The sequence below is a fragment of the Sinocyclocheilus grahami genome, unplaced genomic scaffold (assembly GCF_001515645.1).
Source record: "Sinocyclocheilus grahami isolate Dianchi unplaced genomic scaffold, SAMN03320097.WGS_v1.1 scaffold9.1, whole genome shotgun sequence".
NCBI classification, from domain to species: domain Eukaryota; kingdom Metazoa; phylum Chordata; class Actinopteri; order Cypriniformes; family Cyprinidae; genus Sinocyclocheilus; species Sinocyclocheilus grahami.
In genome coordinates, this window is record NW_015505188.1 from 708762 (window position 1) to 732212 (window position 23451).

The following is a 23451-nucleotide window of genomic DNA, read 5'->3' on the forward strand; positions in this document are numbered from 1 at the left end:
GCTCCGTGACAGTTTTTAAGATGAGTTGGGGGGATGTGTGGATGATATTCATTTAGAGTGCTGAACTCAAACATATGTAATTTTACATCAAGGAAAGTTACATCATATTATCCAGTTGAGAGACTGAATATTAGTTGCCTGTGGTCTGGCTGTCTGTCTAAATCAGTTCGGTACACTGCACTATTAGGGTTGTCTGGTTGTGAGCATTAAGGAATCTAAGAATGCCAGCCATGATTTTATGTGACTAAACGAATAAATGTGAAGAAGTGTGTTCTTTGGTTAAGCACCACGCCTGCCAGGGCAAAGCTTCCTAATAAATGAACTTTAGCATAAAAGCTGACAGTTTTATCTACGTTTGTCACACTTGGCTCCTCCAGCCTTTACAGCAGTCAAGGGATTAATCGTGTATGTGACTGTGACTTATAGTACTCATAGTTGAGTCCATAGCAGTTGAGTTTTATTTCCCTAGATCTATTCAAAGAGCCCCTCAATTCATTCATCTGGGATAGATCGAGGACGTCTCACAAAACTGTCCTCAACACAGAGTGCATTTAACAGGACAGGGAAGAAAAGGAGGCAAATATTCGTACAAACAGATGTTTTTTCAACTGTGGCCATGTGGATTTAAGAAAATAGTTTCATAGAACACATTTATCGTATATCACAGGAGAATTGTTATGAAAATTCACATGACATCTCAAATTGTGTATTGTGTTCAGAAGTATTTATTCTATGATGGAAAAGACACCTTTAATATGGTTGAAATAAAATTGATTTATTCAGGATAATTTAATGGCTTGCATTTTATGCATCCTACATACAATTAATATTTTTAAATTTTTTGCACAATTAGTCAAAATTATGATGGAAATTATGTTTACAACAGAGATTGACCTTAATTTTTCTTCAAACATGACTCAATTAACAAAAATGTTTGGTGTTGTGAAAATGAGACCATAACTGAGGGACATCATTTTACACAAAAATCTATTAATAAATAAATGTTACGCAACAAATATCACAAATGTTCATTTCACATTTGTTTAGATTATCATAGTTGGGACATAAAGAACATAAACCCCTTTGGACACAAAGGTATCTGAAGTTGTAGAAACATTTCTATATACAGTATATCCAAATCACCGATCTGTGGATCTGTTCATTGTTCAGACCCACATGGAATCTGCACAGATAGCTCAGCGGATTTCCTCAAAATTCAAATGATCAAAGTTGAGCTCATTTATATGAAATATTTGGACTAATTTGCTAATAAAGCTTTCAACTGTCACTTAGAGTACAGATGAACTCTTTTTAGATCCTGCAGAATTCATCAGATTTTCCCCAAATTCGGATCAGAATGGGCCTGCCATTATCCCATCATATTGAAAGATAGACTGTTTCTGTGTGCAACTTTATAAGACTTTTAAGCTGGCCATGAGTGTGGTATCTGCTAGGGAGAGATGTTCCATTTAATGGTTATGCTGTACCTGCATGCTCAGATATTCAGTAGCTCAAAGGCTTCTCTCTTGGCATATGGTATTTACCTGTAAACATGCTTTTATGGCAGACTCAGAAAGATGGATTCAAACTCAAATAAATTTTATGGTTGCTGTCATGTCCAATATATCACACACACAGTACAACTAATCGATAAACAGTCACCTTTAATCTCTCCTTGAGAAACACCTGTCCCTGTAACTTGCGCTACTCACAGAAGTCCTTTCATAGGTTCTCCCACATATTGCCATGTTTACAACGGCATGTTCACCAAAGCAGCATGCTTGAAACCCATGAAGGCACAAGTGCTGCATGAGAGGACTTTGAATGAATAATGTTGCAATAATATCACAGTGGTGGTGAGATAAAGTACTGGTCCTCTCTGCAGCAGTCGTCCCCTTACACCCAGTGCCTTTTTCCTCTGCATCAGTGGTTTGGCTTATCTGTGTTTACCCTGCACTGACTCTTCTGTGCTGTCTGTCTGTATGACTCTATCAACAGAGGCCCAGCAGAGACCATACTATGCAGATTACTCTCCAGCCCGGCTCTACATCCACACACTGTGTGCCAACCACTACCTGGACCTCTTTATCACCTGCATCATCTGCATCAATGTGGTCACCATGTCTATTGAACATTTCAATCAACCTCACGTGAGTCTATGAACACTTTGAATCTTGATTTGTTGCATTGAAACCTACAGTAACAAATTTTTTTGTGAAACATTCTGCTTGAAAATCGTTTATGCTCTTTCTTTAAAAATAAATGACACCTGGGGCCGGATTCACAAAACATTCTTAAGAATAACACTCTTCAGAATAAAGTTAAAAACACATAGAACAAAGGAACCAATAGCAAGATCACATGAGGGCAAGGGAAACACGTGTAATTACAGGAACCATTACTATGGAAAAAAACTAAAACAAAATATAAGACATGAAAACATGAACATTTAACCAACATCCAAAACCAACGTTACATTACTTAAGAACTTTTTCTTAAGATTTTCATGAATCTGGCCCCTAGTTTGATATTTTTATATAATGCAAAGACATTTATGCATTATTTAATGTGGTTTTATTGTCAAAATACTACTTTACTATAAATTGTACAGCACTGAAATCATTGTTTCCATCTCACACAGTACCTTGTGGAGTCACTGAAATACTGCAACTATGTCTTTACCATCATCTTCATAATTGAGGCTTTGCTCAAGCTTGTGGCATTTGGCTTTCGGAGATTCTTCAAAGACAGGTAATGTGACCTACTATATGGCTCTGTCTAATGTAAATGTAAATACATTAACAATATATGTATGCAAACCTATACTGCAATGAAGACGTTTCTGGAAATAAAATCCATTTTATATTGATATTATGAGATTATATATTCTCTTGCAAAACAATTATGGTTTCAAGCAGTATTCACAAGTGTTTATTTAGTGTGCACTTTAGATGGTATTATGGTATTACACTTGCTATATACATTACATTCTCATTACCAATTTATTTTTAACTTAGCCTTCTTATTCTAATTCTAATCCTGATACTAAAGTCTCTCTTAGAAGGTCTATGGGGAGTCTTGTCGGTCCCCAACCCCTCAGTGACCTTGTCCCTTATCTCACACTCTCTTTGTGTATTGGATATACTTGTGTTCTTAGATATCTGTAGTCATGCGGTAATTTGCAAGTGCTTAACCCGATAAAGTTAATTAAAGACCCCATCAGCTTTGTGTACAGCAAAATATATTTTTTATCTTCATTCAGAGATGGTGTGCACTGATTATTTATTATTCAAGCCAACAAAGACATGAGATCAAAGCATGACTGTTAGTTAGATCAGACAGAAAAAATTATTTGCACTAATTAAAGAAGAATCAAAAATATGTACACTTAAGTGATAAAAGAGGGTGTGAGTGATTAAAAGGAGGATTTTGTAAATGTAACTTACTCTTATGCTTAACTTCTTTTGTTCTTTTGGCAATATTATAAATATAGCTAAAATTAACATAAGACCATGTCTTAATCATACATGCGATAAAAGGTATCTTTTCCATGTTAATCAGAGTTTTTGTCCTAACTGGCCGTGACAGCAATATTCGACGAGCGACAGCAGATTCTATTTTAGAAATGGTTTCTATTTTTATTTGCGACATCATGGCTGGAACAACATACACACTATGACAATGATAATCTGAGGTACTGATTATGTGCTTTATTTAATGTTAAAAAGGGTCTAATGTGAGTTTGAATACCATTTTTGTGACCTTTATTACATACTGAAAGCGACAATGGGTAATAATAATCTTGAAAATAAATGAAAGGAAACATAAATGTTAAAACTCAATGTAAACCAACTGTATTCCATAACAAAGACTGTATCAGTCACTCAGTATGTATTTGTTAAAAGTGCAGTGCAGTGCGCTTGCAGAGAGAGCCCGCCCATATGCTCTTCTGATTGGCAGTGATTGATTGAATGATTTTGTTGCATCACATAGCCAGGTTGCATCTAGTGTGGACAGACAAATTGCTTGTCGCTTGAATCTTACTGCATTGCATTTGGACGTAATCAAGCATTTGAATCCTTAAATGAATTATGTATATTATTGCAGGGCAACTTCACTAACCTTTTGTAATTAAGCGTGACAGTGTGATTAAGTAATGTTTTAATATGTGGTGTCTGATGTCATGTCATGCGTAGGGAACGGGATGAATCATTGGTTTCAGTTCAATGAATTCAGCTAAATTAAAAGGAGTCATGATCCCTGTTGTTTATCATTAATCCCACATTAGCACATGTACAGGTGCAATCAACAGTATGTTGTTGTTTGCAATATGCTCATAAATCTGTGTACGGTTTATTTGCTCAGCTTGCCTAATGTTCAAAAACCGATTAGCTAAACGACGCTCATTGCTGGATGCTGTATTTTAGCTGTATAATGTTATAATGTGCTGGCAGATGGAACCAACTGGATCTAGCCATAGTCCTGCTCTCTATCATGGGCATCACCCTGGAGGAGATCAAGATGAATGCAGCGCTGCCAATCAACCCCACCATCATCCGCATTATGAGGGTGCTGAGAATAGCCAGAGGTACTTTAGTTTTTTAGCTGCTTAACAAAAAAGTTATTTGCATGTTCTATTATTAATAGCCTGGGATTTGATTTGTGCCTCTGCCCACAGTACTGAAGCTTTTGAAGATGGCTACAGGCATGAGAGCCCTGCTAGACACAGTTATGCAAGCTTTACCACAGGTAACTAATTTTTTGTTTAATGTTGTGTTGTAACTAATGTTACATTCATTCATTTTATGTATTTGTTTAATAATTAATGTATATTTTTATTTTTATAAAAATATTTAGGTCACTTTATTTTTTATATGACTTTTGCCTCATTAAACTCCTAATTACTGCTTATTAATAGTACTGTAGTTGTTAAGTATTGGGTAGGATTAAGGATGTAGAATATGGTTTTGCAGAATATGTGCTTTATAAGTACTAATAAACAGCTATAATATGCTAGTAATATGCATGCAAATAAGCAACTAGTTAATAGTGAGAATTTAGTCCCTAAACTAAAGTGTTACAGAGAATAATATTGTAACAGCTGAAGTAACTCTAATATATACTGTACAGTATATTAGAGACAAAACATTTCTACAGTGTATTCAGTATGCTGTGTATGTGTTATTTTGCTTTAAATAGATATAGATGTACTGCACATTTGTTTTTGTCTTTGTGTGGATATGTAAGACATGGGGGAGGACAGAGAAAAAGTTGGAGATAAAGTATCTACAACACAGTGCTTCTCCCAGTGATTGATTGTTTAATAACATACTGTGATAATGCACTTCCTCTCTTTAGGTGGGAAATCTGGGCTTGCTGTTTATGCTCCTCTTCTTCATTTATGCGGCACTTGGCGTGGAGCTTTTTGGAAAACTAGGTCAGTGCTGCAATCCTGCTCACTGTTCATACTGAGCGCTCCATTTAACAGTTCTAGGGGCTTTGCTCTACCTTAGCTGCCACTCTCATTTTTGGGCCAGAAATGCTTAAATTTGGTCCCCAAACGCTTCTTGGAGCTTGCTCTTGCAATGGCAGCATTTTTGTAGGATAGCCTCTAGGCTCAAACAGACATTTCTATGCTACTTATATCCATGTGAGAGGCCTCTGGAACACAAATGACAGGATTATGCTTTATCTTAAAGGGCAAGCACTCTAATTACTTTCATTAGCCTTCAACTTTAAAATCAGTGCTAATTATTGTGTCAGACGTGTCTGGGGGTAACAGCTCATTTGCTCCTTTAAAGATCATACAGGGAACTCTGTCAGGTTATCTCCATTTTTAGCAACACATTCAGTGATAGTCTAGCTATGCTTTTTGTATATAAGAAGTATTTGACTGTTGTCAAACTATTATTTACCTATATTTTCATCTAGAATGCACTGACAACAACCCTTGCGAAGGATTAAGCAGACATGCTACGTTTGAGAACTTTGGAATGGCCTTTTTAACGTTATTCAGAATATCGACGGGGGACAACTGGAATGGCATAATGAAGGTACTACAGTGCAGACTTTTCATTGTTCTTTTTCTAATTGCATTTAGTGTTTTATAGGTGCAGTTTTAGTCATTAATTCATTGCATATGTGCAGGACACTCTGCGAGAGTGCCTTCCAGAAGAGAAGCACTGCCTCACTTATCTGCCCATGGTCTCCCCCATCTACTTCGTCACCTTTGTGCTAATGGCTCAGTTTGTGCTGGTTAACGTGGTGGTGGCTGTACTGATGAAACACCTGGAGGAGAGCAATAAGGAGGCTAAAGAAGATGCTGAAATGGACGCTGAGATTGAGATGGAGATGGAAATGGCTCGGCGTCTCAGCAACGTTTCAGCAGGGAGCTCTTCAGGGCCAGAAGGAAGGGCAACTTATGTAGGAGCACGCCAAGATTCACCTGGACAGGTATATCTGCCCAAATGACTCAGAAGTCAATAATAAACAGTGTCGAAAAGAAAGAATGTTTTTAGGTAAGCCATGCATTTATGGTAATAGAATAATGAAGGGTTTTCAAACTGGGATCTGGGGAACTCCAGGGGGCTGCAACAGAGTGCTAGGGTATGCTGTAACACTTAAAGGGGTCATATGATGCTGCTAAAAATAACATTATTTGGTGTAATGAAATGTGTTTATGTTTAAAGTTTAAAAAACACATTATTTTCCACATACTGTACATTATTGTTTCTCCTCTATGCCCCGCCTTTCTGAAAACAACATGAAAACCCATTATAAACGAGGCATTCGTTGCATCCAGTGGGGACATAATTATTGATTATAATGACTTATACTGTCTTTTTACACGTTGCGTTGCATCGCATTGCGCCACGTAAACATAAAACCATGTCTGCATTTGTGATCGGAGAAATTACAAACAACAAGCGCTACTCTACACTGCCCAAAAAACTTGCTTTTAAATATATAAAATATAAAAACTTATTAAATATAAAAAACGTACTTACAGTCTTTGAGTCAGAACAGCCGGCATTGTAGTCTACTCTCCCCAGGATCAGGAAACGGTCCTCCATAAAATGTGCTGCACACATCTGAATATTTGGGTTGAAGTGTTCTGGAACAATGTTGTAAATACAACTTAACCACTGATTTCTAGTCATGTCCATTTTTGGACGGCCAAACAAAGCTTTCACAACGAAACACAGCGTCACACACGGCGGGCTTGAGTGAGCAGCGGCGGCCTACAGTGAGCAGAGGCTGGGGGATAGCGTGGGGAACGGCCGGAGGGTTAGAGTGAGCAGAGGCGGGTGGGCTTAAGAACGGCGCGGCTGGCGATTTCGATGAAGAAGCATCCGGAAGGACATGTGACGGCTCCGGGCTGGACTCCGCTTCGTCCACGGTGAAAGCCGATCCGGCGATCCACAGCGCAAAGTTGTAGTATTTCCTCAGCAACCAGCACGGATCAGCTTCCGGCGATCCACAGCGCAAAGTTGTTGTATTTCCTCAGCAACCAGCACAGTTCAGCTCCAGGCATGACGAAGCGATATCGTCCTCTTTTGGAAGGCCAAACAAAGTAGTTTCACTTTCACAACGAAACACAGCGCCTTCACGACATGGCGGCAGCGGCAACAACAATACTACAGCAAGAATAAAAGTTACATCTTCTTTCTTTGCGTGAACATTTGGGTGCGTTATGCAAATCTTCCCACATAGTGATGTAGATATGTGGGGGGGGTGTTAGAACGAGCCGTTTTAGGTAGGTGTGGCTGACTCTTAACTTTTATAAAGAATATCTCTTTGGATTTGAAACTTTAGTCTTTGTAACTTTACAGATCTTCTTTATGCACCAAGAGATTGTAATACTCCAAAGAGAAAGGAAAAATTGAAATCGCATCATATGACCCCTTTAATATTTTGTCTTTATACATGAAAATATATAGCTGCCTTTTATTATAGTTCTTTTATTAGGGGATCATCATATTTGTGGGTCCTTGACAACAGAAGGTGGTGTAATGAACTGGTCATAGTGTACGAAACATTATACCAGGGCTGTCCAAACTCGGTCCTGGAGGGCCAGTGTCCTGAAGAGTTTAGCTCCAACCCCAATCAAACACACCTGAACCAGCTAATCAAGCTCTTACTAGGCATACTAGAAACTTGAAGGCAGGTGTGTTGAGGCAAGTTGGAGCTAAACTCTGCAGGACACCGGCCCTCCAGGACCGAGTTTGGGCACCCCTGCATTATACCATTTGTTCTAAATTTAGTTTTGCACTTATTGAGCACCATTAACTCTATAAGGAGCAACCTGAGTTAGCTGCAGGCAACAGAATTGCATTTGTGTTTTATTGGGTGCTGAGTTGTCACAATACAAAAAAAATATGCTGAGGGGATGTGGACAGTGAGAAGTGAGGCTCTGCGGGGAGGCCAGGAACATTTGTTACCCCTCATGGGTTGCTCAGGCAAGGAGTGTATTTGCTTTGTCAGCTGCAGTGAGCTGGTGAATAAACCTGACAAGCTTGGCTCTAGGTGTTTATAGGTTTGTGAGTTGATGTGTGAGGGCAAAAGCACAAAAGCAGAAGAATATATTTCTCTTCCGCAGGATGAGGGGATGCATAGAACACAGGAGAATTTGCTCTCTCCACGGAAAATGTCAGTGTCAAGGATGCACTCTTTGCCCAATGACAGCTACATGTTTCGCCCTGTGAGGCCAGCCAGTGCTCCTTATCCACTAGAAGAAGTGGAATCCAGTCAAGGGTACCTTGAATTAGGTATAAAGAATCAGAGTACATGACTTTCTGTATTAATAAGTACTGATCTCAAAAGGGGGAAAAAACTTATGAAAAGTCTTCATTAACCTTTCCTGTAGGCTCTATCACCTCAGTCCATTCCCAGCCATGCGAAAGCCATTCCCTGCTCCAGGTCCCCGATGTTCCTCCCCATTCCCAGTTCAACTACCTCCCCAAGATTCCCCCTCCCATGCCCTCTCCAACCCACAGCATAGGCAGGACTTTACGCAGACAGGTATACTCTCGCTCGTCCCATCCGTATTAAGTGCTTCACTGTTGTTCAGTGCTTGCAGGTTACATGTTCACGTTGTCCTATGTTTATTCTTTCAGGAGGCAATTAAAAATGACACCATCGACGTGCAAAGTTTTGACTCCAAAGACAATCCCAACAGACAGGCAGGGATAACAACAGGCAGCTTCAAGCTGCATGTTCCTCGAATGCCCCCACGTGGATATGCCCCCAGCTTCTACACCTTCCAGCAGCCCCATAGCCAGCACAATATCCTTTCTCGACCTCCCAGCCTGGCCAGCAGCAGCAGAAGCACCAGCCCCAGTGGCTCCATGTTTGATTCCGCTGATCCGATCGACGAGGAGGTCCGCCACATCAACAGTACAGCACGGCTGTGGGTAGGGATTCAGGCAGAAGCCCGGAGTCACTCCCTGTCTCCTTATACCACCTCAGGGATGCTGCTTCCCGTCCCTGTGAAGAACTGCAGCAGTGCTGCCAACTTAAGCGTCAAAGACCCAAAGAAGTGCTTCAGCGTGGACACAGAAGGTTTTCTGGAAAAACCCTATGGTACCGATGACCATCGTAGGCATTCAATTGAGATTTGCTCTTCAGTAGATGACGGGCTGTTTGGTCAAAAACTCAGTGAGAAGAGGCACATTCCGATGCGTGGACAGTCATTGCACATTCCCCGTAAGAAAAAGATGAGCCCTCCATGTATCTCCATCGAGCCCCCATTTGAAACGGAAGTTCCCGCTTCTCTTGCATCCATGAAAAAGCTGTCGGAGAGCAGCATGTTACTACGGAGGAGGACGCCATCCTATGACCTGGCCCTACAGCGGGACTCTCTGGATTTGATTGACAAACAGCTGTCTACCCAGCCGCTCATCAAAGTAGAGCGGCACCCCTCTCACTGTGCCGAGTATCTGTCCCTGCCGCACCCCACCCCAATGGGCAATCTGGCAGGCATTTTGTGTGAAAGCACACAGCCGTCCCCCTTTGATAACCGATTTGAAGAATCCACTGACTTCAGCTCTGTAAACAGGACAGCCCAATGAGGGACATCGGCTTTAGCCAAATTTTACCATCCACACTCAAGGGTGCGGCAACTAGTTGAATAGGGGACGTCAACCTCTTTCTGTAGCCAAAGTTTTCTTTCTTTCTTTTTCAAATATAATATCATCGTGAAAGCCAGCTAGGAATGGCAGCCGATCCTAGCAGGGAACAGCGTTTGATCTGACTGTGATCGGGCAAGGTGTTGAACATGGGATATGCAATTTCAGGTTTCCAAATGGAACTCTGGTTCTCATTTTAATCCCAGTGCTCAATCACATTGATTTGAGTTCAGGATGTGTAGTGTTATGTATCATCTGTATCATATTTGTCAGTCTTTCCTCCCTTTGTCATGAGCATTGGTAATGTTTTCTGTAGAGACAGAGTATACAGATTAAAAGAACTAATAAGAACTGTACATGTTATGTATTTTATTGACTCATAATGTGTAAATAGAGAACATATTGTATTAGTGGAGAAACAAGCTCTATTCATATGCACATATTTTTTATAGAGATCTATAATGTTTTTGCACATATCAATTTGAATTGTCTTCTGTTGTCTTCTTGTGAATGTAAATTTTTTAATCAAATAGCTGTGGGATCAATGCTAGTCTGTTTAGGCCTACTGATATTGAGATGATTTTTATTTTTCTATTGGGAGGACGGGGTGTGTCGTATTATATAGATCCAATGAGAACCAAACTACAAATGATCTGTAGCCTGAGTGCAATACACTATAAATGTTTCTGTAAGTTTACCCAGTTAGGTTACTCACTTTTTAAACAAGCATAGCCAGTAACGTGCATCTCACATACACAACCCTTTACCATACTCAGGTTCATCTCAAAATGTATATTACAATTTCTGCTACACTCTACATTATAACCTAATTTAACCACAACAGAACCTATTTTAACATTTTGTGGCCCTTGGCTGTGGCACAAGTTGCATGTGAAGGACAGAGTAATTCAAATGTATATGTGACCTTGTTCTGTTTCTCCTGATGTTCAAACTTTATAACTGTCAAAGCAGAAGACTAAAGACTGGAATACACTACATGACTTTTAAAATCTGAACAGATATTTAAAACACTAGGTATCATACACTTACCAACTTTGTAAATAGTGAAAAAGGAAAACTGGCCATCATACACTACATGACTGAGGATCACACACTACCAGACTTTCAAGTTGTTCCGATCATAGATATGTATGTATAGATGCCCCATTCGACGGCTCCAGGCACGTAGATGCGGCTGCCATCTTGGAACGGTCAACTTGACGTCATTCACCATACTCTAGGTTCTCACAGAGCCGTTGAGCTGTTCTGTGCAGGATTGTGGCATCTTTCGAATATTCAGTGATACACTATGCGATTTTCTATGGAATCTGTCAACTCAAATCTGCAGACTGGCTCTGACTTTCGACAATTAGCGTCAACTTCTCCAGACTGTAAATCAACGGAAAATCGGGGCAAAAATCATGTAGTGTATTCCAAGCTTAAAGGCTTGTTCTATTTTTTTTTTATCTTTTCTGCTTTGAAATGGCACCTCTGGTTTGCAGTGGCGGCTCGTGGGTTTTAAAATAGAGGAGGCACACTAATTGTATTGGTCTGGGATCCCTGCCAATTATTATTATTATTATTATTATTTGCTTAACCACTTTAAAATGGCTTTTTGGTTGCTTTTAGTCAGAAAACGTAAAAAAAAACGACATACATACAGCAAGATAATATAATTTCACTTACCTGGCCTATCACTTGAAGCAAACATCCATCCCTTCTTAAAAGTCTGTGTTAAAAGAGAGCTGCCTGTTGCGCCATTTAATTAAGCCGACTGCTGTAGCCTATATCCAGCTTAGGCTGTTTTCCCTAAATTTGTATATATACTGTTTGAATGACAGCTTGGTAAATCTTTTGGCGATCAAATATTTAATATCGCTACTCATCATAAGTACTTGGTACATTATCAGCGCAGCAGCAGATGTTCAAACTACCACGTAATTTACGTCATGATGATTGGTTGATATCAGAAGGGAGGCTAGCCTCCCTTGCAAGGGTTCTTTTTACCAACGGAGGCACGAGAGCTCATCTCTCCCCTTACCCTTCTATATCACCTAGCGGTTGCAATTACATCAGCAGATTCGGCACATTCGCAATAGAAAAGCGCCGCTTTCACGTTATGGTATTACAACTGTGAAATTACAAACAAAAAATAGACATTCTGAGACATGAACTGAAATGAATTGTGAATTTTATTAACATTAAATCGTCCTCCTCCCATTTTCACCTCAAAATTATGGGGAAGCTGTGCCTCCCCCGACGAGCCGCCACTGCTGGTTTGTGCCCTTGTGAAACAATGAGACAACTGTTTAATAAAACTGTTTTTTTTTAGAAGTGATCAACGTGATTTATGTATAGTTTAACTAAGCCATGATGTTTTTGGTACATCACAGGTAAACAACACCTGCGAATCCTGCTCTTTAAATTATATGACTCACACAACTACATATCCAGTGTCATCAATGGATCACCTGAGATTTAAAATAGCTGATGCAGCTTTTGCGCTGTGCTAATTTACTTTTTTCTCCATTTATGATTCTCCTCAAAAGATGGGAGAGGGAAAATCAGTTGCATGTTCTTGAGAGATTTAGAAATACAAACATCTGGATGTTTTACAAGTTTTTGATATTTCAATTTTCAGATATTTTCCATTTGTAGACATATCTAATTGCACTGAGATGTAATTACAAGGTATTCCTCTTTGTAGAAATGAGTAAACTCACTTATTGTTGTCTAATGCAATATTTTATGATAGTCTATGTTGAGATGAGTGTAAGAGGTTTAGTTGTAAGCAAAAATCATGGATGATTACAACCGATAAAAGTATGTACTCTGACAACATAATCGGACATCAATTTAATATTGGACTTTGAGACAAATGTGTGCAGTGTTTCATGTATCTTATGGTACTAGAACCATGTTTTTTTGCAAGAGAATTGTTGAGAGGTGTTTTTTAAGTTGCTATTGAATAAATGATAGAGCTGTATGGATGGAGTAGTATATAAAGTTATCAGATCTGCGTAAAGTGTTCAATCACTTTGGGCACATGGACATTCTTAGCGGTTTTTTTTTTTTTAGTATGAGCTTTTGCCATTAAGCAGCCTAATGTCCTTAACCCTTCAATAAATAATCAAAGCATTTTCCTCAAGCTTTCATGATGATAGTCATTCCTCTGTCCGTTTCTCTTGTTATTGCAACTAGAACTTATTTATTAATGCAAACTTATTAATGCTGTATTTTTTGTGTGTTTTTTTTGTTTTGGTTTTGATATGACTTGGCTGATAAAGAAGTGGTGTTTGGAAAGTTATATACAATTCTATTTTTACATTGTATTACCTTTTATTGTAATGACCACAGTTAATCTGAGGGATATTCTCTGTCATCTACAGATAAACATTTTCCAGCAAAAGGAAGTTCAATATTATTTTAATATATTAAACTGTCCCTAAAAAAAGTTTTTTCTTTCAATCAGATGCAATTTGTCTTTTGTTTATAACGAGGGCCAAACAAACAGAGATAGTGAGAGTATAAGGTCAGAAGCAGAGCCAGTTCATACAGCAGCTTTAAAATAGTGTAGCTTAAACTTTATCTCCATACCGAAATCTCAGATGGCCAGACAGTGATTCATCTTTTATGAATGGTTAAAATACTGATGCCCAGGAGTCCGTGAACCTAGGGACTGTAGCATATAAAGCTTAGCGTAAATGTGTGATATGAACAAATAGTGCTCATAAACAGCTTGTGAGATAATATTCTCAACTGAAACAAGTAGAGACTTTGACTCAAAAGCAGATATGATCACAGTAACAAAGGAATTGTTCACTCCCACATTTCATCTGTATGCAGACATGCAATGTCAGGATCCCAGATGTAGACCCAGGTAAATGTAGTAACTACACCATCTGGCAAAATCTTTCTTTCTTTAATTTTATTTTATTTTATTGCAATTTATTCAAAAGTGGCTGAGTATTCTTATGGAAGTAAATGTAAAATGGAAGTAAGCAACATTTTGCAGACTGCAAATATTTCATATTAAAGTAGAGTGCACAGTCACTAATGAAGGGTTTAGTCATTATTATTATTATTATTATTATGGTATTTACGTCTCAGGATGCTGAATCATTAAACTTGGTGGCAGAACTGAGCGCCCATCATTAAAGATGGCAGATTCTGAATTATATACTTCTGGGGCATCCTGCGCCAGCCGAGTCATTAAAATGAATGCGAATGTGAATCAGTATGTTTTCCCCACCTTTATGGAAAACAAAATGACATCTTTAAGAATTGTTTACACTGCTATTCTCCAGTCGTCGAAGGTAAAGTAAGATGAAGCTGTCAAGCATCACAACGGATCAAAATTACCAAATCTCATAAACCTCGTCCAAAAAGCTTTCTAAAACCCCACTAAAGTGCTGTGAGGTGACTGAAATGCGTTGCTTATCTTACTACAGTATCTTAAAATCACGACAAAATAACAGATTTATTAGAAACACTGGAATTTTTTTGCGACAAATATTATTATTGTTTTTGGTGCGTTATTCACTACTTACCTGATATTCAATGCTCAGTTATAAGATGCAGCTAATTTTAAAATGATGATGCCCAAAGATGATTCCGAAAGCTGTGTTGCTGTAATAATTATTTTTGGTTGTTGGTTTCTGACTAGTCAAAGGCAGTAGCTGTATATAGCGGAGTGTTGGCGTATGTCGCCACCTACTGGACAGTGGTGAATTTACACACGTTTGAATAAACGGAACTTTCAATTTGCATTGAAAATGTTCCACACGGAACTAATAGAGTGGCTACACTAGGTTTCAGCTGAGAATAAAGTACTGGTATGGTGTAAAGGGACATCTGGAAAACCATCCAGTTAAAATAATTCTGAAAGATTGTTGAGAATATGAATACAAAGAAATTACAACCTTTGGTTGGGTAGTAAGGAAGGAGGCAAACAGCTTGGAGTTGAAAGACCTTGATATTGCTCCTTCTGTTGCTATTCCAGCAATTCCTCCTTGGTTGTTCCCTATGCCATTAATTGATTTACAAATTCACAAAGTAATAAAAAAAACGGAGATGAGCATGCCAACTGAAGTAGTAGTTCAACAATATATAAAACAAGAGTATTATTCTGTGTTACAGGTATTTACAGATGGGTCTAAGGAGCCAGAGTCTGGAAGAACAGCAGCAGCAGTTTATATTCCTACTTTTAAAATAAAAATGGCTAAAAGATTATCAGATCATGTTCGCTGATTTGCCAAACCGCCATAAAACACCAGAAGAAGAATAAGAAGAGTGGCTACACTGACGGGTCAGAACGTAAAACCAAAACGCCTTTTCTTGAGTTGTTGTTTTGAATACAGGACAATTAAAAGGACAAATGTAAAATGATTACATTAATTAAGTGTTACGAGTGTCTGTTATATATCCCACTGCTACAAATATAGCCAAGGATGGTAACGTCTTACTGTAGTATTAGTTACACATTTAGTATGATTTCGAATTAGCGTTGGTATGTTTTTGGCGGAATAAAACATCGATAGACAGAAATATCACGGTAATATTTCAACAACAGTCAGCGCTAAAACTGCAATCTGAAGCAGAAGACAGCAATGTGGGGAGAAATCGAGCCGTGTGTCAAGCCCCAGGAGGATGCAAACATGAGCAGCTGTGGGACAAGCCAGAGATGGACAGACTCTGCAGATGTACAGGTGAGATGTGTTCAGCTCATCACCGTCTACAGAAGAGTGGTTTATGAAAGTCATGCCTGGTGAGAAGTACAGTTTTGCATGGTCTTGATTACATGCTATCTGACAAATGATGTTGCATTGTGCCAACTCAGGCTACGTAAATACATTTAAATGTTTTACTATGCACTTAAACAGGGTACAAAGATAGTCCTTTACTGACAAACAAAACAGAAGATTACGTGGTAAAAAGAGAAAACATTTTATTGTAATTGAGAGAGAGAGAAAAAATAAAATGTGAGTTAGCTAGTGAGTTGGGTTAGTTGTAGCACACAACTAGAACTTTATTAAAGGGGTCATATGATGCGATTTCAAGTTTTCCTTTCTCTTTGGAGCGTTACAAGCTGATTGTGTGTAGACACGATCCCTGAAGTTGCAAAGACTAAAGTCTCAAAACCAAAGAGATATTCTTTATCAAACACATTATTTACTGTGTTTACATTTATTTTGAAAGATGAATCTCGCGATTATGGTAAGGGGCGTTACATTTCTGACGCGTGCTTGTGGTGTTCGGCCAATCACAATGCACTGGGTCAGCTGGCCAATCAGAGCAGACTGCGCTTGTCGGAAGGAGGGACTTTGTAGAAAACTAAGTGTTTGAGAGAGGCGGGGCACAGAAGAACTACAATAATGTACAGTATTTGAAAAATAAAGTGTTTTTGAACATTAAAGCATGTCAACATATTTTGTTACACCAAATACACACAATAATGATCTTTAAAAAAGCATCATATGACCCCTTTAAGTAAAGTTATGAAATGGAAATTCACCAAATACTTGTTATTGGTCTTATTGTGAATGATTCATCCATGCGTATGTGTATTTTTTTTAGTCCAAATGTCTCGACCCATCAGTGAAATGACAGACGTCTCTCTGGTGATGAAGACTTCTCCAGTCATTTAGTCTGCTTAAACTCTCTTAACCTCTTCCTTAAAACCAAATCTTTCATCACGACTTAAAAAAATTAGAAAGAGAGTGAAAAGTGACAGTAAAGACAAAATGCTAGCTTTTCCCTGTAGATGTAGATAATATAATATATATAATATAATATAATAGTCATTTTGTACAATTACCAAATTATACTAACCTCTTGAATCTCTGTTGACAATGCTATGTAAAGCAGAAGACAGCATTGTGGGGAGAAATCGAGCCGTGTATCAAGCCCCAGGAGGATGAAAACATGAGCAGCTGTGGGACAAGCCAGAGATGGACAGACTCTGCAGATGTACAGGTGAGATGTGTTCAGCACATCACCATCTACAGAAGAGTGGTTTATGAAAGTCATGCCTAATGAAAGTAAAGTTATGAAATGGAAATTCACCCAAACTAGTTTCTAAATGCTTGTTATAATGCTTATTGTGAATGATTCATCCATGTAAGTGTATTTTTTTTAGTCAAATGTAATATTTAGTCCAAATGTCAGTGAAATGACAGACGTCTCTCTGGTGATCAAGACTTCTCCAGTCATTTAGTTTGCTTAAACTCCACCTCTTCCTTAAAATCAATCTTTCATCACAAAAAAAAAGTGACGGTAAAGACAAAATGCTAGCTTTTCCCTGTAGATGTAGATAATATCTAGTCATTTTGTACAATTACCAAATGATACTAACCGCTTGTATCTCTGTTGACACTGCTCTCTAAAGCAGAAGACAGCATTGTGGGGAGAAATCGAGCCATGCACTAAACCTAACACATCTGACAACTGCAATGAACCTGCTGCTCAAGACAGATGTCCTCCTGAGACGGATCTCAAGGAAGCCCTTAACACAACAAGCAGCTCTCCAAATCAAAAGGTGAGGTGTCACCGGTGTTCAGCTCATATGTGCAGTATAATTCGATACATGATTCTAACCATGTGGCTCTTGCTTGTTTTCCTCAGGATGAGCCATCCAGCTGTCTCAGCTCAATGATAGAGGCTATAGCAGCCAGTGGGAGTCCAGTGAAAAGTCAGCAGCTGGGAGAGCCAGACTTAACTTTGGAGGAGAAGAAGAAGGTTTTAATGGATCAGTACGAATCAAAGCCCTTGGTATTTCTAGAGCGCTATCAGGCCCATCTGAAGCCAGAGCACACAGAGGCTTTCTCACACCTGAGCAGTGACTGCAGAGTGCAGTATTACTGCAAGGAGATTCAGAGACGGCAATCCAGCACAGCCGACCGGAAAAGGGTCCGTAACCATCGTTATGCAGCTCTCCGTGCTCTTCAGAAGGGTAAGCACAGGTTTTTTTTCAGACACCAGCTGGAATTTTAATCTGGTGTTTTTCAAATCAGGTTGTTACCTGAGTTTCTAAAAAAAAAAATCTTGAAATTCAAGGCTTTTATGTAAAATTGATTTTAGTTATTTACAGACTTCCATGTACCAGCATAATTCATACTGTTGTTCATTAGATTGGCACAAGTTGCTGAAAATTGAATAAGTAGGCCTACTTTCTGAATGTTAGAACATGGCTGCGTCTCATTTCGGAGATTGCATCTTTCGGAGATCGCATTTTGTCGGCTGCATACATCATTGAGGTGGTCTCCTTAAGTAAAGTAACCGTTAGATTGCAAAGAAAGAAAGAAATGACAGTATTTTACACCTCACAAGGAATAAGAGTCAATTTTATTACTATTATTTTTCTTAAATGAGACCACCTCAATGATATATGCAACTGACAAATGTGACCTCCGGAGGACGCAGCCTCCGAAATGAGACACAGCTTGTTTGAAGTCTGTTCCAGAAAGTTACACAATTATACTTCCTGTTGAAATGAAACCTCATTTTGGCCAAATTCTAAAGCAGCATCAACGGCAGTCCCAAAATGCATTTCAACATGCATTCAAATTTTGATTAATTTATAGTAAAAAAAAAGAATTGGTAAAAATAATGTAATATAAAATATATATACTACTGTTCAAAAGTTAGGAGTCTGTAAGATTTGTTTTAATGTTGTTGAAAGAAGTCTCATATGCTCACCAAGGCTGCATTTATTTGATCAAAAATATTACAAGAACAGTAATAGTGTGAAATATTATTTTAAAATAACTGTTTTGTATTTGAATATATTTTAAAATGTAATTTATTCCTGTGATGCAAAGCTGAATTTTCAGCAGCATTTACTCCAGTCTTCTGTCACATGATCCTTCAGAAATCATTCTAACATGCTGATTTGCTGCTAAGGAAGCATTTATGATTATCAATTTATCAGTAGAAAGTTCTAAAGAACAGCAATTTTCTGAAATAGAAATCTAACATTATCTCACTTTTGATTTAATGTATCCTTGTTACTTAAAATTATTAATAAAACTAAGAAAGCAAGGCCAGAAAATCCATAAAATAACTCCTCTGCCACTTGCAAGAATAGCACTCTGATACTTTTGTCTTACTCAGCAACTTTATCTCTCGGCAGAGGGCCAGTACTTCAGCGAGGAGCAGATGCGCGTGCGAGATCCACTGCTGTACGAGCAGTACATCGGACAGTATCTCAGCGAAGAGGAGATCCTGCAGCGCTCAGAGGAGGCCATGAGGAGCGGCTCGGGGGGACTCGCTGATCTGCTTATCAACTCCTACCAGGAGAAACTGATCCAGAACCGCCTGGAGGAGGAGCAGGAGAGAGAGCAGTGTGCAGCGGAGGAGTCTGAGGAGGAAGGTCTGAGATCATCTCACTGACTGACTCATGACTTAGATTCCATTTCATTTCTTTAATGGATGAATGTGTTTTAGAATGTGATGAGCCCAGACAGGCAGAGTGGGAGCCGAATGCAGAAGAGAAAGCCATGCTGAGTGAGGAGTTCCTGAGTCAAATGCATCAGCGCTTCCTGGATGGCAAGGATGACTTCAACTACAAGTCAGATCATAGTACTTGCTCACATCGGTCTCAAATTTGGAGTATAAAAAATGCAGTGGGTACGGAAAGTATTCAGACCCCCTTAAATTTTTCACTCTGTTATATTGCAGCCATTTGCTAAAATCATTTGTTAATTTTTTTCCTCATTAATGTACACACAGCACCCCATATTGACAGAAAACACAGAATTGTTACCATTTTTGCAGAAATATCACGTGGTCCTAAGTATTCAGACCCTTTACTCAGTATTTAGTAGAAGCACCCTTTTGATCTAATACAGCCATGAGTCTTTTTGGGAAAGATGCAACAAGTTTTTTACACCTGGATTTGGGGATCCTCTGCCATTCCTCCTTGCAGATCCTCTCCAGTTCTGTCAGGTTGGATGGTAAACGTTGGTGGACAGCCATTTTTAGGTCTCTCCAGAGATGCTCAATTGGGTTTAAGTCAGGGCTCTGGCTGGGCCATTCAAGAACAGTCACAGAGTTGTTGTGAAGCCACTCCTTCATTATTTTAGCTGTGTGCTTAGGGTCATTGTGTACATTGAGATAAAAAAAATTAACTTAAATGGTTTTAGCAAATGGCTGCAATATAACAAAGAGTGAAAAATTTAAGGGGGTCTGAATACTTTCCGTACCCACTGTAAATATTGCATTACCAGGATGTATTTCTCTTCAAATCAGTTGTTAATAATGCCATTTATTGTGAACTGTAGAGTGTTAATTGCCCATATTTTAGTTCTTAACCTTATATCTTATTAAAATAATATCTTAATTACAATAACATTGATATTTTCATTACAGTGAAGTGGATGAGAATCCAGATTATGATAACCTGGATATTGTAAGCCGTGATGCCGAGGAGCGCTACTTTGATGAGGATGAGGAGGAAGAAGAGGATATGATGCAGTAGCCCTTAATATATATAATGTTCTCACAACAGAAAAAATCCTTTTAATTTGTTGTACATTCTTTGTCATGTTTCTACTGCTTGATATTTGTTTGTGTAGGTTAAATGTGATCAGCACCTCGCAGTCTTTAATAAAAGAGTACTATTTTTCAAGATGTTGTGGTCATGTTTAAAAAAGATCAAGACTCAGTTGCAGGTCAGAACTTAGAAGTCTTAAGCATTTTCACTTTAAAGGGCTTTTGCGGTTAAACCTATTTAAAATTCATGCTGTATGTAGGACTCATATTTTCTCGTAATGGTTAATAAAACAAAAGGGCCGCTGTCATGACAGCAGCGTTCCAGACTTCCTTTTAAAGCTTTTTTACATTACGGTCTTCTGATTTCTTTATTGAAATACTATTTGTACCATTAACAATTCATTTTAAATACGGCAACAGTTTACACAAACTTGTGATTAAATTAGAAAACTTGACAATTTATAGCATCTAAAACATACAAGATTCCCATATACATTAGAACAAAATCTTTGTTCATGTTATGTCATCTACGCAAGTGCATGAATTGCTAAATAAGTTGAGATTTAACTGATTTTTTACGGTGTAATTTAAGAGTATTATTGAATGTTTGTTACATGTGCAAGCATGATACCAAGAAAATTAGCATTTCAAATGAAATGCTTGACACTAAAACCTTTCAGACAGCAACTGACCTTAAGTATAATCTACTTGACTTTATATTTCAACATTTTTAAAAATCTGTTCAGCTAAATCTTGTATAACGAAATTAAAAATTGGTTTACTTTGATGCATTAAAGTAATGAAAAAATATATATATGGCCATCTTTTACTTGGCACTGTACAGAGTGCTTGTGCAAGGTTTAGTCACTAGCTCTGTAGAATGAGAAATTCAGCATTGGGTTCTCCTGAACTTTTTTTTTGGTACCCATATGTCTTTTAAAGGGGTCATATGATGCGATTTCAATTTTTCCTTTCTCTTTGGAGTGTTACAATCTCTTGGTGCATAAAGAAGATCTGTAAAGTTGCAAAGACTAAAGTCTCAAATCCAAAGAGATATTCTTTATAACAGTTAAGAGTCAGCCACGGCTACCTAAAACGGCTCGTTCTAACACACCCCCACATACCTATGTCACTATCTGGGAAGATTTGCTTAACACCGCCCAAATGTTCACACAAAGAAAGAAGGCGTAACTTTTATTCTCGCTGTAGTATTGTTGACGCTGCAGCCATGTCGTGAAGGCGCTGTGTGTTTCGTTGTGAAAGCGAAACTGTGTTTGGCCTTCCAAAAGAGGACGATATCGCTTCATCATGCCTGGAGCTGATCCGTGCTGGTTGCTGAGGAAATACTTCAACTTTGTGCTGTCGATCACCGGATCGGCTTTCACCGTGGACAAAGCGGAGTCCAGCCCGGGGTCGTCACATGTGATTGCCGCAGGCATCACAATATGATAAGGGACCTAACATTTCCGTCACACGCTTGAGGAATTCGGCCAATCACAACACACTGGATAGCTGGCCAATCACAGCACCCCTTCGCTTTTTCAGACCGATGAGCTTTGTAAAAATCTACGCGTTTCGGAAAGGCGGGGCATAGAGGAGAAACAATAATGTACAGTATGTGGAAAATTGTTTTTTAACCTTAAACCGCATAAATACATTTCATTACACCAAATAATGTTCTTTTTAGCAAAATCATATGACCCCTTTAAGACACATTGAAGCATATTCAAAGGCTGTAAATACCAGGAAATGGGGCATTTGATTTTACTAATTTGAGTACAGACCACACTGAAGAGTCAAAATGTGGAGTAAATACTTTATTAACATTTAAGATTTCATTAGCATTGCTATATCTCAAAATAAAATTCTATATAAGAAAAATACAAATTAAATACATGTTCACAGGATAGGTGCTGGATGGAACTTAAATGTTATGTAATGTAAAGCAAATATACAAACAAAAGTTAAACGACTACGATTAGTGAGGTCCTTTTGACATGTAACGAACAAAACAAAAAAAACAGAATATGCATGGAGAAAATGTGACAATGCGTCAATACCAAGCAAAATATTTGTGCAGTTTTCTTTGTAATTACAATGTAAATAGAACCTTTCACTTTAAAAGCCATACTTTACTTCTAAAAGCAAACCGACTAACATCTGCATTATCTGACCCAAGGAGCCAGTTGTGTCTTATTCAAATATATCTGTGCAACACTCATCCTATTCCCTCATTCTTTCCCTCGATTAGCTACACGAACGCCTATAGTACGGTAATTTCTTGTAATACTACACAACTGTCAATAATTGCCTCACAAAATGCAGTGCTAGAAATGCCTAATTCCCTAAATGCCAGTGAAATATCTATAAAATACAAAATACCAACCCTTATAAGCCATATAAAATTATTCTAAAGAATACTGTGTAAATAGAAAGAAGTCATTAGCTCCTTCATACCGTGTTAATACTGTGGCAAAAAACAAACTGGTTAGAATTACTGCGACGATTTTCTTTCAAATTACACACTTCACAGTTAACTGCCAGAATTACTTACAATGGCAAGTGGTTAAGGGACATTATTTAAAAATAATAATAATAATAATAATAATAAAGACGACTGAATGAAAGGAAAATATCTGAATCAAACCCACAGGGTCCATAACTTTAACTTTTCAATAGATTCCTGATTTGTGGTCAGAAACCATCACAGTAACATAGATATTGTTGAAAAGGCTGTCAGGAGGGAAAAAAGCAAACACTCCATACAGAGAACATATACCTTCATAAATGAGCAGGGCACTTAATTCCCCCCCCCCCACCCCCCCGCCCCGCC

At 38.3% G+C, this 23451-nt stretch overlaps 2 protein-coding genes across 4 annotated transcripts in view; both read left to right on the forward strand.

The window, feature by feature from the left end:
• Positions 1 to 11478, forward strand: part of LOC107592392 (voltage-dependent T-type calcium channel subunit alpha-1H-like) — a 49515-nt gene extending 38037 nt beyond the window's left edge. The window contains exons 24-33 of the mRNA XM_016281895.1: positions 1999 to 2150; positions 2642 to 2751; positions 4455 to 4588; positions 4679 to 4749; positions 5359 to 5437; positions 5932 to 6053; positions 6148 to 6453; positions 8600 to 8768; positions 8867 to 9021; positions 9117 to 11478. Coding sequence (XP_016137381.1) covers positions 1999 to 2150; positions 2642 to 2751; positions 4455 to 4588; positions 4679 to 4749; positions 5359 to 5437; positions 5932 to 6053; positions 6148 to 6453; positions 8600 to 8768; positions 8867 to 9021; positions 9117 to 10070 — 2252 coding nt within the window. The 3' untranslated portion in view covers positions 10071 to 11478. The remainder of the gene's footprint in view (positions 1 to 1998; positions 2151 to 2641; positions 2752 to 4454; positions 4589 to 4678; positions 4750 to 5358; positions 5438 to 5931; positions 6054 to 6147; positions 6454 to 8599; positions 8769 to 8866; positions 9022 to 9116) is intronic.
• Positions 11479 to 15405: 3927 nt separating this feature from the next.
• Positions 15406 to 20740, forward strand: LOC107592724 (coiled-coil domain-containing protein 97-like). Of its 3 annotated transcripts, none has more exons than XM_016282279.1 (7): positions 15406 to 15835; positions 16992 to 17102; positions 17515 to 17664; positions 17751 to 18078; positions 19258 to 19497; positions 19572 to 19695; positions 20496 to 20740. In XM_016282279.1, the coding sequence occupies exons 1-7, from the start codon at positions 15737 to 15739 to the stop codon at positions 20602 to 20604; spliced, it is 1161 nt and encodes a 386-aa protein (XP_016137765.1). In that variant the 5' UTR covers positions 15406 to 15736; the 3' UTR covers positions 20605 to 20740. The 3 variants fall into 3 exon arrangements, with proteins under 3 accessions (XP_016137765.1, XP_016137779.1, XP_016137773.1); XM_016282293.1 differs by having other exon boundaries at positions 17518 to 17664; XM_016282287.1 differs by having other exon boundaries at positions 16995 to 17102.
• The last annotated feature ends 2711 nt before the right edge of the window (positions 20741 to 23451 follow it).